This window comes from Eschrichtius robustus, chromosome 1 (assembly GCF_028021215.1).
Source record: "Eschrichtius robustus isolate mEscRob2 chromosome 1, mEscRob2.pri, whole genome shotgun sequence".
In the NCBI taxonomy this organism is placed as follows: Eukaryota; Metazoa; Chordata; class Mammalia; order Artiodactyla; family Eschrichtiidae; genus Eschrichtius; species Eschrichtius robustus.
This window is the reverse complement of record NC_090824.1, coordinates 50,070,747-50,083,314: the sequence shown is the minus strand read 5'-3', so window position 1 is coordinate 50,083,314 and position 12,568 is coordinate 50,070,747. Positions and strand designations below refer to the sequence as shown.

The window sequence follows — 12,568 nt, the reverse complement described above, 5'->3', positions numbered from 1 at the left end:
ACTGGGGGGGCGGGGGCTCACAACCTGGCACAAGATGTCAGAGATCATTCAGAGTAAAGAGACTATCCATATGATAGGGCAGCTTGATTCAGGGTGCTGGAGCCCTAGTGGATAAGGAGGGTATTTGCATGGGAAGGTGGTCCAGCAGCAGCAGTGGTGCAACATGGGATTGTCAGAACTTGAGTGGAGTAAGGAGAATGTATACAAAGAAGAAGGGTTTCTATGCCAAAATAGGGTGCCTACACCAGCGGGGGGAGAGAGGCCTGCTGGGAGACTGGTCACATACAGAAGGATTGATCAAATAAATAAATATATTAAGAAAAACAGGAGCCAGGTTTCTCACTATCAGATAAGGGAGTTACAAGAGTAAAAAGGGGAGGTTAAAATGAATCCTGTGGTATTGAACGTGGATTGAAGAGATCTGTGAACTTATATAAAGATAGATGAGAAATAAATATAGATGTGTATGTATATATGTATACACACACAAACACACACACACACTCCCTAATTCTGGCCTCTAAGAGACCAGAGCAGTGACACTCCAATTTCAATTAGCTCATCTAGCACCAAGATCTTGGTTTCTAAATACCATTCTCCACTAAAAGGAACCAGGATTTTTTAGAAAACAACTAATTCCAGGCTTGAGCAGCAGGTAAAGAACAAGTTGAACCTGGAGCATCTTGTGTCAAAAGAAAGTGTTCAAAGAATGATAGGGACAGAGGAGCCCAATTGAAGGAACCAGGATTTTTTAGAAAACAACTAATTCCAGGCTTGAGCAGCAGGTAAAGAACAAGTTGAACCTGGAGCATCTTGTGTCAAAATAAAGTGTTCAAAGAATGACAGGGACAGAGAAGCCAAATTGAAGGAGTTCCCATTGGCCAAATGTGAGACAATTTGAATATTAAATAATGAAGTAACAGGTTGTGTTCCACTGAATAAGAATCAATGAGTCCATATTAAAATAAACAAAATAAATAAATTTAAAGTGTGATGAGGAACACGATATTTACATAGCCTTAAAATATTCCACAAAATATTTATTAATTACAAAAGGGAAAGGAGTCCTTTAAAGTAGAGAAGCCTAGAGGACGAACCCTTAATCAAGTGATCAAAGTGACCATCACTAGTAATGGGACACAGTGAAATTGTATGTCGTGTAAGAAAATGCAATGAGAAGAACTCCTATGATATTCCTGCCACAGATCCATAACCTAAATCTTATCAAGAGAAAACATCAGAAAAAACTAAAGGAAGGGGCATTTTAAACATTAACAGGTATAATCCTTAAAAACATCAAGGTCATAAAAGTTAAGAGAAGAATGAAGAACTGTTCCAGAATGAACAAGGAGAAAAAAGATACATGACTACTAGACACAACACATGATTCTGAACTGGATCATTTTGCTCTAAAGGACATCACTGGGACAAGTGGCAAAACCTGAAAGGGGTCTAAGGATTACATAATATAACGTATCCACATTCATTTCCTGGATTTTGATTGTCATACCGTGGTTATACAGGAAAATGTTTTTGTTTGTAGGACACACTAAACTATGTTGGCAACCTACTCTCAAGGGGTTTAGGGCACAGGGGAGCATTTTTATTGTACATACAACTTTTCTAAAAGTCTGAGCTAGAAACAAAGTTAAAAAAAACATGTAATCATTTTTTTCATTTTTTCAGAAGTCAAAATAGAAATAACAAGGAATTTCTACTATAAAATTTAAGTGAAAAATCATTTTTGAGACTACGGCATAGTACAATCACTCTCAATCATAACTGCACATCAGAATCACCTGTGATAGTTTCAAAAATTTTGAAAATACTGAGGCTTAGAGGCCCATCCCAGGCCAAGTAAATCAGCTCTGGGGGTGAATGCAGCCATCGGTATTCTCTACAAGCTTTCTGGTAATTCTGATGTGCAAAGTGGAGAACCACTGGCATGTGCCAGGTCCTGGGGTAATTCACCCTTAGAGGTCTAGTTCAGGTACCTTCTCTATGAAATGTCCCTGGTCCCCCCTTTGCCAGAGTTAATCACTTTCTCCACCACCTTTGATTTATTTGTATAATAGTTTTAATTACATTGTGCTGCAATTATTTGGTTATAATACTTTTATTTCCCACTAAAATAAACTCCTTCTAACACAGGGATTGCTGATTTGTTCACTGTTGTATTTTCAATGCTCAGGACAGTGACTGACACATAAGAGGTACTCAAAAATGTTGATTTAAAAAGAAAAAAAAGGAGGGAAAGTGGAAAGGGAAGAAAAGGAGGAGAGAGGAAAAGAAAGAAAAGACTCAATTTCTTTCCTCAGTAGCTTACAGCCAGGAAGAAAGAAGATAAGTAACAAAAAATTATCAAAAGGAAGTAACTTTGGCATTGCAAAGTCTTCTTCTCTCTACCTGTGCCCCATGACCCATGTTGTGAAATCAAAGCATGTTTTTCAAAATTACTTCTTAAACATATCTAAATATTTTGTATTTATTCTCTTTCTTAAAATACAAAACTCAAACTACTCTTCTTAAACTGGTTTGAGGCTTTGGATGTTTTTTCCTATAGGTAAAAAATTCTTGCTGGAAAAAAGATTCTCACCCTGTCACATGCTAAAAAACCTGAAAATATCATTGTTAGTCTGTAAAGCCACCATTTTTCTGTCTTCCAACACCAGGAACTATAAAAATCACTAATATAATCATGTATTAAAAAACAGAGGTATAAGTGATAAATAGTCTCTATCATTCAGGTTAAGTTTAAATACCTTTTAACACTTACCTTATCTGCACACATTGACACTTTAATGTCCTGTTGGGATATTTCATAATGTCGGATATTAAAAACATAATTACCAGCCAATTTCAAAATATCAGCTGAGATATACTCTAGTACAGCCACAATATATAGGGACACATGGTAGTCCACTTTGTACCCTAAAACTTCCTGTGGAAAAAATAAACAATTTAATTCCAAAAAATGGCAGCACTGTCAAGTAGCAGTTAAGCACTTAAAAATTTTATTTAACATTCTTGCTTATAAAGAACTTTCTATAAACCAAATGTCTAAACTCAAAGGTACCACAGGATATAAAATGAGCTGTTGGCTCAGTATCAGGGTTTCTTTTTCTCTCTCTCTTTTTTAAAGAGACACCTAAACTAACAAATCTGCCTTTAGTATCAAACAAGAAGAGATGGTTGATTCTAAGACAGAAATCTTGGACTGGACTTCCCTGAAAACCTCTTGATACATTATCCAAATCCCATCTGACAAGTATCTGCTATCTTCAAGGATCTTGCTTTAATTAATATCCCCAAATTACAATGGTTTTTACTAAGTGGAGGATGTGTGTATGTGTATGTGTGTTGGGTGGGGGGAGGGGGAGTCTTGAAATTTCTACCAAATGGTATTCAAATCCATGTACGCCAATTATTTTCTATAGACTAAATAATATTCCCTAGACAACTTTTCCAACGTACAGAAAAATATCTGTGATAAATACAGATTAATTTAAAAACAGTTCTGAACTCACAGGAGCTTTTGCATTATATATTTTATTAATCAACAAAAAGCTGGAAGTCAATCAGGAGTAGCAATCATTAGAAGATGCCACAAAGATGCATTATTTCTTATCATTAACCTTTAATATTATTTGAAAAGCAATCTGATTTCATCAAAGCATACTTCTTTTTGTTTTGTACACATATTAAGAAACGTATATATGTATGTATGTGTATAAACAAGTGTACACACATTCAAGTGCACATACACAATAAGACCATGCTATATAAATACACAAATACTATATAAAGTATTATTTGTTAAAAATAACCTCCCCAATGTTTTTTTGTGTGTTTTTTGTTTGTTTGCTTGTTCGTTCTACCTTCAATGAAGGATGGATTTTGTCCACAGGCAGTAAGAGAGGATTTCTCCGTTTTCGTTTCTCTATGGCAGACTGTGCATCAGCAATAGCCCATTTATCAATTGGATGAGGAAACGTCTTTTGAACTCGTTCCTGTTCAGATCACAGCAGAACTACTGTTAATAGAAGTGCTCATAAACAGAAAATTCACACAAAATTAAACTTTATCATCATCCATAACACCAGCAGTTAATAGTAACGTAACATATTCTGATTCCTGCAATAAATGAAATTTGTTTAAAAAAAAAAGATCAACATGCTATCAAGATTTTTCCACATAATTCCCATGGGTGAGGAAAAAGGTGAAGTTTAAACAGAAAGCTTTAAGTATAAGCATAATTAAGATAAAATGGAAAAAGGAAAAAGTAATAATATTAGGGGAGATTGAAGCAAACATGAAATACTCTATCAGTGATTTTAAGGTCAAGGTTTCTAGGGTTAAAACTGTTTACCTAGCAGAAGTTAACTCATTATTAATAATTATTATGCAGTCTCTCTCCTGCTAATCTCAGAGCTTTATAGAGAAGAATTTTAAAAGAAGAAATATCATGTACCTCTTAAAGGATCAAGTGTGTGGCAGAGCTCAGAAAGGTTTAAAGAAATGTATCTCTTGGCAAAAACAATCCAAGCCTTTTATGTTACTATTTTGTTCATCTAATCTTAAATATAACCAGTAATTGGCATGAATAATGAGAAGTAATGATAGCTGAATGAAACTCCAATTTAGCAGGATTTCCTATTTTTAAAATTATATTCTCAGCTTCTAACATATTTAGCTTCTGAAAAGTATACTTTTATTATATTTACTTATGTCCAATTCTTACAGCAGAGAACAGGGAAACAAATGCTTTAATTCCCAGAGTCCCTGAAAATCTTAATAGATTACTCCAAATTAAGATTATCCTTTACACTGGAAGTTGTTGCCTTGTTATAGAAACAATCTTCAAAAGAAAGGTGATATAAACAGTATAATGCCAAAGTAACTTTTAAAAGCTATACTGACAGTTATTTCTAAAAATCTAGAAATACTCCCATGCAACTGAGCCAAAACAAGTATTTCAGCACTGAATTACACACGATCTTTTAGAGGTATGTATATGTATATATATTTTTTAATCAATGAGTAAAATGTTTATTCTATACTAGTCCTTTATTGAGGTAATATTTATATGCAGTAAAATGCACAGATCTTAAGTGCACCATTGAATGAGTTTTGAAAAATGCTTACACCTGTGTAACCATCACCCTAATCAAGATTACAGAAAATTTCTATCATCTTAATCTCACCCTTCATAGGCAGCCAGCAGCCACAATCCTGATTTCTATCACCATTACTTTTAGCTATTTCTGATTTTCATATAACTGGAATCATATAATACATACTCTCTGGGGTATGTCTCATTTTGCTCTATATGATATCTGTGGATTGTAGCTATGTTATTGCATATATCAATAGTTCATTCTTTCATTTTACAACACTACTAAGTAGTATTCCATTTTATGAATCTATCACAATTTGTTTTCCCATTCTCTTGTAGATGGAAATTTTAGTTGTTTCTAATTTTTGCCTATTATGAATAAAACTGCTTGGATATTCATGTAAAAGTCTCTTTGTGAAGATATATTTCCATTTCTCTAGGGTTAAATACCCAGGGGTAAAATTGCTGGGTCATAGGCTAGATATATATTTAACTATAAGAAACTGCAAAACAATTTTTCAAAGTACTTATGCCATTTTATACTCCCACTAGCAATGTATAAGAGTTCTAGTTGCTCTACATCTCATCAATATTCCATGTTATCAGTCTTTAATTTTATCCCTTTTAGTGGGTGTGAAATAGTATCTCATCGTAGTTTTAATCTCTATTTCCCTGATGAATTATGAGTTTGAGTACCTTTTCATATGCTTATTGGCCATAAGTATATCTTCTTTTATTAAGTGTCTGTTCAAGATTTTTGCCCACTTGGGTGAGCAGGGTATCTTTTTATTACTGACTTGTAGGAGTTTTTGTTTGTTTGTTTGTTTGTTTTAACATATTCTGGATACAAGCCCTTTGTAAGGAATACATATTGAAACATTTTCTCCTAGTCTGTGACTTATACCTTTTTTATTTTCACATCAATTTTATTTTTTGATATTTACAGTGTTTTGAGTCCTCTGTAAAAAAACATTTAACACTAGCTTATATTCTCCTGCATTTTCTTCTAGAAACTTTACAGTTTCAGCATTTATGTTTAAGACTATAATATATCTTGAACTAATTTTTGTGTGAGATAGTTTTCAAGGGTTTTTCCCACCATAAATTTATCCAGTTGTTTTAGCACTTTTTTTGCTGAAAAACTTTCCTTTCCTCATCGAATTGCCTTGACATCTTTGACAAGAATGAACCGACCATATATCCCCCATTATGATTTCAATGGTTTTAGCTTCCATAATAATTTAGAATGATATAGATTTAGATATAAAAATTAATTTGTACAGTGGTTCAATGACTTTTTGAAATAACAAGATAATTTTTACCTCCACATCTTGAACAGTCCTTGGTTGGGCCATGCATAATTTATTAAGCAGCTGAAAAATCAGCTCTTCAATATAATAGAGAGACTCTTCATTAGCTGAGAGATTGGGATGTACTTGCTCCTGAACCTTTAAAAAAAAAAAGTTCTCAATTTAAGTACAGGCAAAATGATATTTATTAAACAAAAGTCAGAGAATCTTATATATAATTTATAGTATTTTACCAGAATGGTCACTCAAATACAGATATAAAACACAAAAAATGAAGAAAAACTGTATTTGTTGGTCTCTGTAAACTCTTAACTCAGAGTAGTGGTTCTTAATCTTTTCTAGACTCTGAAAATAAGCTGAAAGTCACTGGCCCCTCTCATCCTTACCACCAAAAAAGCATATGCACATAAAATATTCTATACAATTTCAAAGGAAGCATGGATACCCTGAAGTTAATTAATAAACCTACTATGTACCAAGATCCCAATCAGGGAAGACATCAATCACTCTCACAAAAGTCCTGAGGCTGCTAAATTTCTGTGATAAGAGGAGAGGCAGCCATCTGTGATAACTTACGTGATAACCTTGTACAAGGTTTGGGTTTTGCCCTTCCTGTGACAATTATAATCCTAATGTCTTCTCTCCCCTTTGAGTAGAGCTACTGCAGTGCCTCAGTGGCTTGCCTACAGGCTTCAGTGGATTACATGTGACAGTGAAGCCCAGGTGCTAGGGGTGGGGTGGAGGAAGCTGTCAGCTACGTGTAGGCCGGTGGTGGAGCTGAAGGCACAATCTGCCCCGTCCCTGCTTCCCCACGGAGGTCGGGCAGAGGTGCCCTGCTCCAAGTTGCATTTTCCCTTCCCCAGAAACAATGCCATTCTTGCTCCCATTCCTCCACATCCCCCTCTGGCTCAGTTGAAAGCCATGCCACTCTGTTTACAGATAAAAAGTTCAGGTGCTTTTGGCCACTGGTCTTGGATCTGCCTTCTCTTTCCAGTGGTGAGATCCCACTCCAGAGGCGTTTTCTGAGAAAGGTGGTTGGGGCTGGTGGCTATCACTGAAAAGTGACGCCAGTGCTGTACCGCCTAAGTGAGTCAGATGCTGCTCTGCAGGCTGGGCATGGTATCAACCAACCCCACTCCCCCAGGTAGGCAAGGCACAGGACCCTCTTCACTTGGCCTGCCGACTCCATTACAAAACCATTTTCCTACAGTTCAAAAGCAAGCCACCCCCACCCCTTGCCCTTGTCCAAAGGGCAGAGCATTTTAGTAAGATCTACTTTGTACATCTCTAGCAATAGTTAAGTCCCTGACGTTGGGGCCAAATTCTTATTGTGAGACATACATATCCATCCGGCCTTCCCCAACTGTTCCTCCCAAATCTACTTTCGCTTTGGATCTGGGCCGGGTACCAAACAGAAGACTCTTCTTTGATCATCAGCTACTGCTTGAAGCCTGTTTTCTACAAGGACTCCAAAGGCTGAAGTCTCCCAGGGCACAACATGAGGACAAATTTCTCATCAGATAAACGTGGGCTCAAGGAGCTTTCCTTTGTTAGTATCTTCCTCAGACCCTGTTTTCCCACTGTATTCCTCTGACCCCCTTTTCAGTCAACAGGTGAAGTTCTCCCAGCCCACAGAGGCAGTAACATCATCTTTTGCGTCTCCTCTCCTTTGGCCATCTTGGGAAGCAAAATATTATTTTTTAGCCCAGGCTTCACAGCCACTCTTCGTGGGCAGCCCCCATCTGGACTCCAGACCCTGGCCTAGGTGAAGTCAGAGGCTTTCTGACAGATTTCTGAATGGATATTACAGGGATGGAGGGGCTCCCCAACCTGCTGTAGGGAATAGCCTGAGAAGACATGTGTTTGGAATCTTAATATTTTGGCACATGGCTATGTCCATTTTAAGATCTCTGGTGGGTTTGAGATATTTAGGTGTGGATTAAAGGGACAAGGAGTCTTTTCCTTAGCTAAAGTGTTCAAATACTGTTTTGAACAGTGACAGCTGTTCTTTATTGCCAGCCCTTCTGGGCATCTCACCGCCACACCACCTTCTCTAGTGTTAACAGGATCTCTGGTCTTAGAAGCCTGCCTTCAGTTCCGAGCTACCCCAAGTAACTGACTGGCCTTGGTATTGGCTGCAACCTTGTTAGAACCACACAGGTTCCACCCTCACCTGGCCGGCCTGGTTACTTGGGCCAGTGGGTGCAAGTGACCCTTCCAAGGAACAGGTGTTGATGACTTCAGCATTCAGGGACCCTTTGTTCCCCCTTACCTAGAACCCTTAGACTACTCCTTCTATTCTCTTCTCCCTGGAAGCCTCTTTCCAAGAGCCCTATTTTTTAGAGCTGAACTGCACAGATTATAGCTGCTATCATATTTAGTCAAGGAAGAGAGAAAGAAGGCTCTCAGGCACTAACTTTCAACTTCTCTCAAGCCAAACCAGTTTAAAATGGAAACTCTAGCAGAATGAACTGGATTTCCATTTTCTCATGTCTACCTGTCTTCCCCCTATACTCTAAAGTTACCTGTTTCTAGCAAAATAGAAGGGAAGGAGAGGCACGCCTAGCAATACTTCCCCCCTCCTCCCCCATGCCCTTCTTTGAAGGCCTCAGCTCAGCTGTTCAGGCCACATCTCTCCTCCCCAAGCTCTTCTCGCTCAGCATCCTGAATATTCCTCAGCAGATTCATCTTGTGGGCTCAGATTCCGGATTCTCAGTTGAAGGCAAGGAGCCAGATTCTCCAGCTCCCTGCAGGCACCGCAGGAACACTTAGGGAGAGGAGGCTGGCTGGGGGCCTAGGAATGTATGTGCCTGTCTGCCTCCCTGGCAGGCTGGGGAAGGGTGCAAGGCTCATCGCACTGAACCACAGGAAAGGCTCACAACCAGTAGCAGTATCTTCCAGGTAGGACTATCCTGGAAATAAGTGCGTGTGAGATTGAGAAATTTCTCAGAGTAGGTTTTTTCCACAGCTGTTGTAGGACTGCACATTTTAGACCAATCTTGTCCAGTACTTTTCCTGTCTTAACTTTTGTATTTTTTTGTTAAGCCAACAAGCCAAGAATTTGGCCCTACGGGGATCCATGTGGTAGGCAATAGCTGCTCTTTGGCCAAGGCCTTCATAAAGGATTCGGTCATCCCATTATCTGTTCCCTAGCCCCACACCCAGGTGAAGACCACGGGGAGGGAAGAATTTTGAGGTCAGTACAAACCAAGTAAGTCTGTAAATTAAAGCTGTTAGTTTTCCTCTGGGAGGGCATTTTGCATCAGGCCTGGGCTATGTGCAGAATCAAACCTGGCTGTGAGTTAGGATAGGCACCATTTGGGCTTCCCTGGTGGTGCAGTGGTTAGGAATCCGCCTGCCAATGCAGGGGACACAGGTTCGAGCTCTGGTCAGGGAAGACCCCACATGCTGTGGATCAACTAAGCCTGTGCGCCACAACTACTGAGCCTGCGCTCTAGAGCCCACGAGCCACAACTACTGAGCCCACGTGCCACAACTACTGAAACCCACGTGCCTAGAGCCCGTGTTCCACAACAAGAGAAGCCCCTGCAATGAGAAGTCCGCACACTTGCAACGAAGAGTAGCCCCCACTTGCTGCAACTAGAGAAAAGCCGCGCACAGCAACAAAGAACCAAAGCAGCCAAAAATAAATTAAAAAAAAAAAAAAAGAATAGGCACCATTAAATTTGGGGCCCAGGACACTGGGAGAAAGGATTGTGTAGTATGTCATAAAGGTCTTCAGTGCGTCTGGGCCCACCTTACTACTTCTGGGCCAGCCTGACTGCTGATGTCCACATTAGCACACACTTGAACCCCTCTGCTAAACTCTAGCCCTGCTCCCTTATGTAGGTCAGATGTTTGGCCTCTGGGTTTGGGAAGAGAAAACTGCCATGCCGAGAACTCTCAGGCCCTGGAGTTGGGTATTGGCTCTTTTAGCCAGCTTTTGTGGGAACTGTCTTTGATTGAACCACTAAAGAAGCAAAGGGGGTATGTATGAGGTTCCAGCTACCCAAGACAGACCAGATGTCCCTCAAAAACAGCTTGGGTTCCCAGCTACAGACTCTACGAAAGTGAATCAAACCTTTTACCTCACTTTTTTTCTTTCCAAATTTATTTGCTTTTAAGAACTATAAACTTCTGGCTATTGTTTTTCTTGTTCTTGGGGCCCCTGGGTAGACAGACACAGCTTGATGATTTCAGAGCAGATACAGGCCAAGAAACCAAGGCACTGAGTGCTGAGTCCAGACAAATGATACTTATATACACATCCAAATTTGAAGAGAAAATGTGTTTCTTTAGGTTTCAAACACTGTAATAGATATAAAACAAAAATAAAAACCTGCTGCAAAGTTAATAAATAAAATAAACTTACTAGAAGTCTGTGAACACTAGGTCATGAACCCTAGCAACAGAGGTATCCCTGAATAACCATACTACTTTATACGTTACAGAGGTGCTCTATGAAGTAGGTGCTAGTCAGATTTCTTTTACAATGGTATATGCTGCTTTCTGTTGCCACACAGCTGTGCTGAGCCTCTTTTGTTGTTAAATTTCTTTTTTTTTTTGGCCGCACCGCATAGCATGCGGGATCTTAGGACCCCACCAGGGAGCAAACCTGCACCCCCTGCAGTGGAAGCACGGAGTCTTAACCACTGGACTGCCAGGGAAGTCCCTGTTGTTAAATTTCTTAAAATTAGAATCTAGTAATCTGTCCTAAAAAATAATCCAGTCAAACTGAATATGAGGAAAAAGAAGGTAAAAAATAGTGCCTAGCGTTATAGTAGGTGTCATGTAAATATCTGTTGAAAGAATGATTAATAGAAAAGTATTGTTCTAATGCATGGTATTAGAAGGATATCAATGCCACTGACATAAAAAGTAAGAAAAAATTTTGAATAGTCTCATAGTTATTTTGGAAAACTGATGCGGTAGTTAAAAATCTTCCCACAAAGAAAACAGCATTAAGGTGACCACTTCATCTAAATTCTCAAAATTAAGCATAAAATTGTTCATTATAGCCTCTTGCATTTTTAAGTTCATAGAAACTTCACTGAAGTCTTTTCTTTCATTAATATCAGTTATTTGTGTGTCCATTCTTTTCTTGATCAGTCTCTCAGGGGTTTATCAATTTTATTAATCTTTTCAAGAACCAACTTTTGGCTTTGTTGATGCTCTCCATTTTATGTTTGTTTTATATTTCATTTATATGTTTCATCTTCATTTTTTCTTCTGCTATTTATTCTTTTTTTCTAACTTCTTGGGATGGATACTTATTTTCAACCTTTCTTCTTTTGCAATATGTATATTTTGTCTAAGAACTACTTTTGTAAAAAACCCACAGATTTTTATATGGAATACTTTTGCAGTCATCCATTTCAAACTAACTTCTAATTTCCATTATGGTTTCTTCTTTAACTTTGGAATTTAGAAGTATACTTCTTAATTTCTAAACACACAAGGTTTTTTTTTTCACGTTACCTTTATCGATTTCTAGAATAATCACATTGTGGTCAGAAAACATACTTTCTATGATTTCAATTTTTTTGAAATATGTTAAGACTTGCTTTTATAGCTCATTGCATGGCCTAGATGGCTTCACTGACAAACTCATCAAACATTCAAGGAAGAAATGCAACAATCTTAAGCAAGCTTTCTCGAAAATAAGTAAAAAAGTAGACTTCTCAAGTTATTTTGAGGCTAGCCTTGATATAAAAACTCAAAAAGATGAAAAGTACAGCTCGTTTTCACTCATGAACCTAGAAACAAAAGCTTAAATAAACTATTAGCTAACTTAATTCTGTAATATATTTTAAAAAATTATACAACATGACCAAGCTGGATTTATCCTAGGAATGTTAAGTTGGCTTAATGTTGGAAAATCATGCAAAGTAATTCACCATGTTAACAGATTAAGAGAGAAAAATAATATGATCTTAAACAGATGTAGAAAAAGCATATAAAATTTTGAATATTCATACATAATCAAATCTCTTAATGAACTTCCTGAATTTGGTAAAAGATATCTACAAAAAAGCTACAAGAAACATCATAGTTAATGGTAAAACACTGAAAGCTTTCCTTTTGAGATTAGGAAAAAGGCAAAGATACTAGCTATTATGATTTCTATTCCACATTGTACTGG

The 12,568-nt window shown here is 37.8% G+C and overlaps 1 protein-coding gene across 1 annotated transcript in view; it reads right to left on the bottom strand.

The window, feature by feature from the left end:
• The window catches only part of SOS2 (SOS Ras/Rho guanine nucleotide exchange factor 2), a 106,709-nt gene that overhangs the window by 66,377 nt on the left and 27,764 nt on the right, over nucleotides 1-12,568 (bottom strand). Inside the window, exons 2-4 of the mRNA XM_068545647.1 lie at nucleotides 6,439-6,564; nucleotides 3,879-4,010; nucleotides 2,777-2,941 (exon numbers count right to left, since the gene is read on the bottom strand). Of these exons, the coding sequence (XP_068401748.1) occupies nucleotides 2,777-2,941; nucleotides 3,879-4,010; nucleotides 6,439-6,564 (423 nt within the window). The remainder of the gene's footprint in view (nucleotides 1-2,776; nucleotides 2,942-3,878; nucleotides 4,011-6,438; nucleotides 6,565-12,568) is intronic.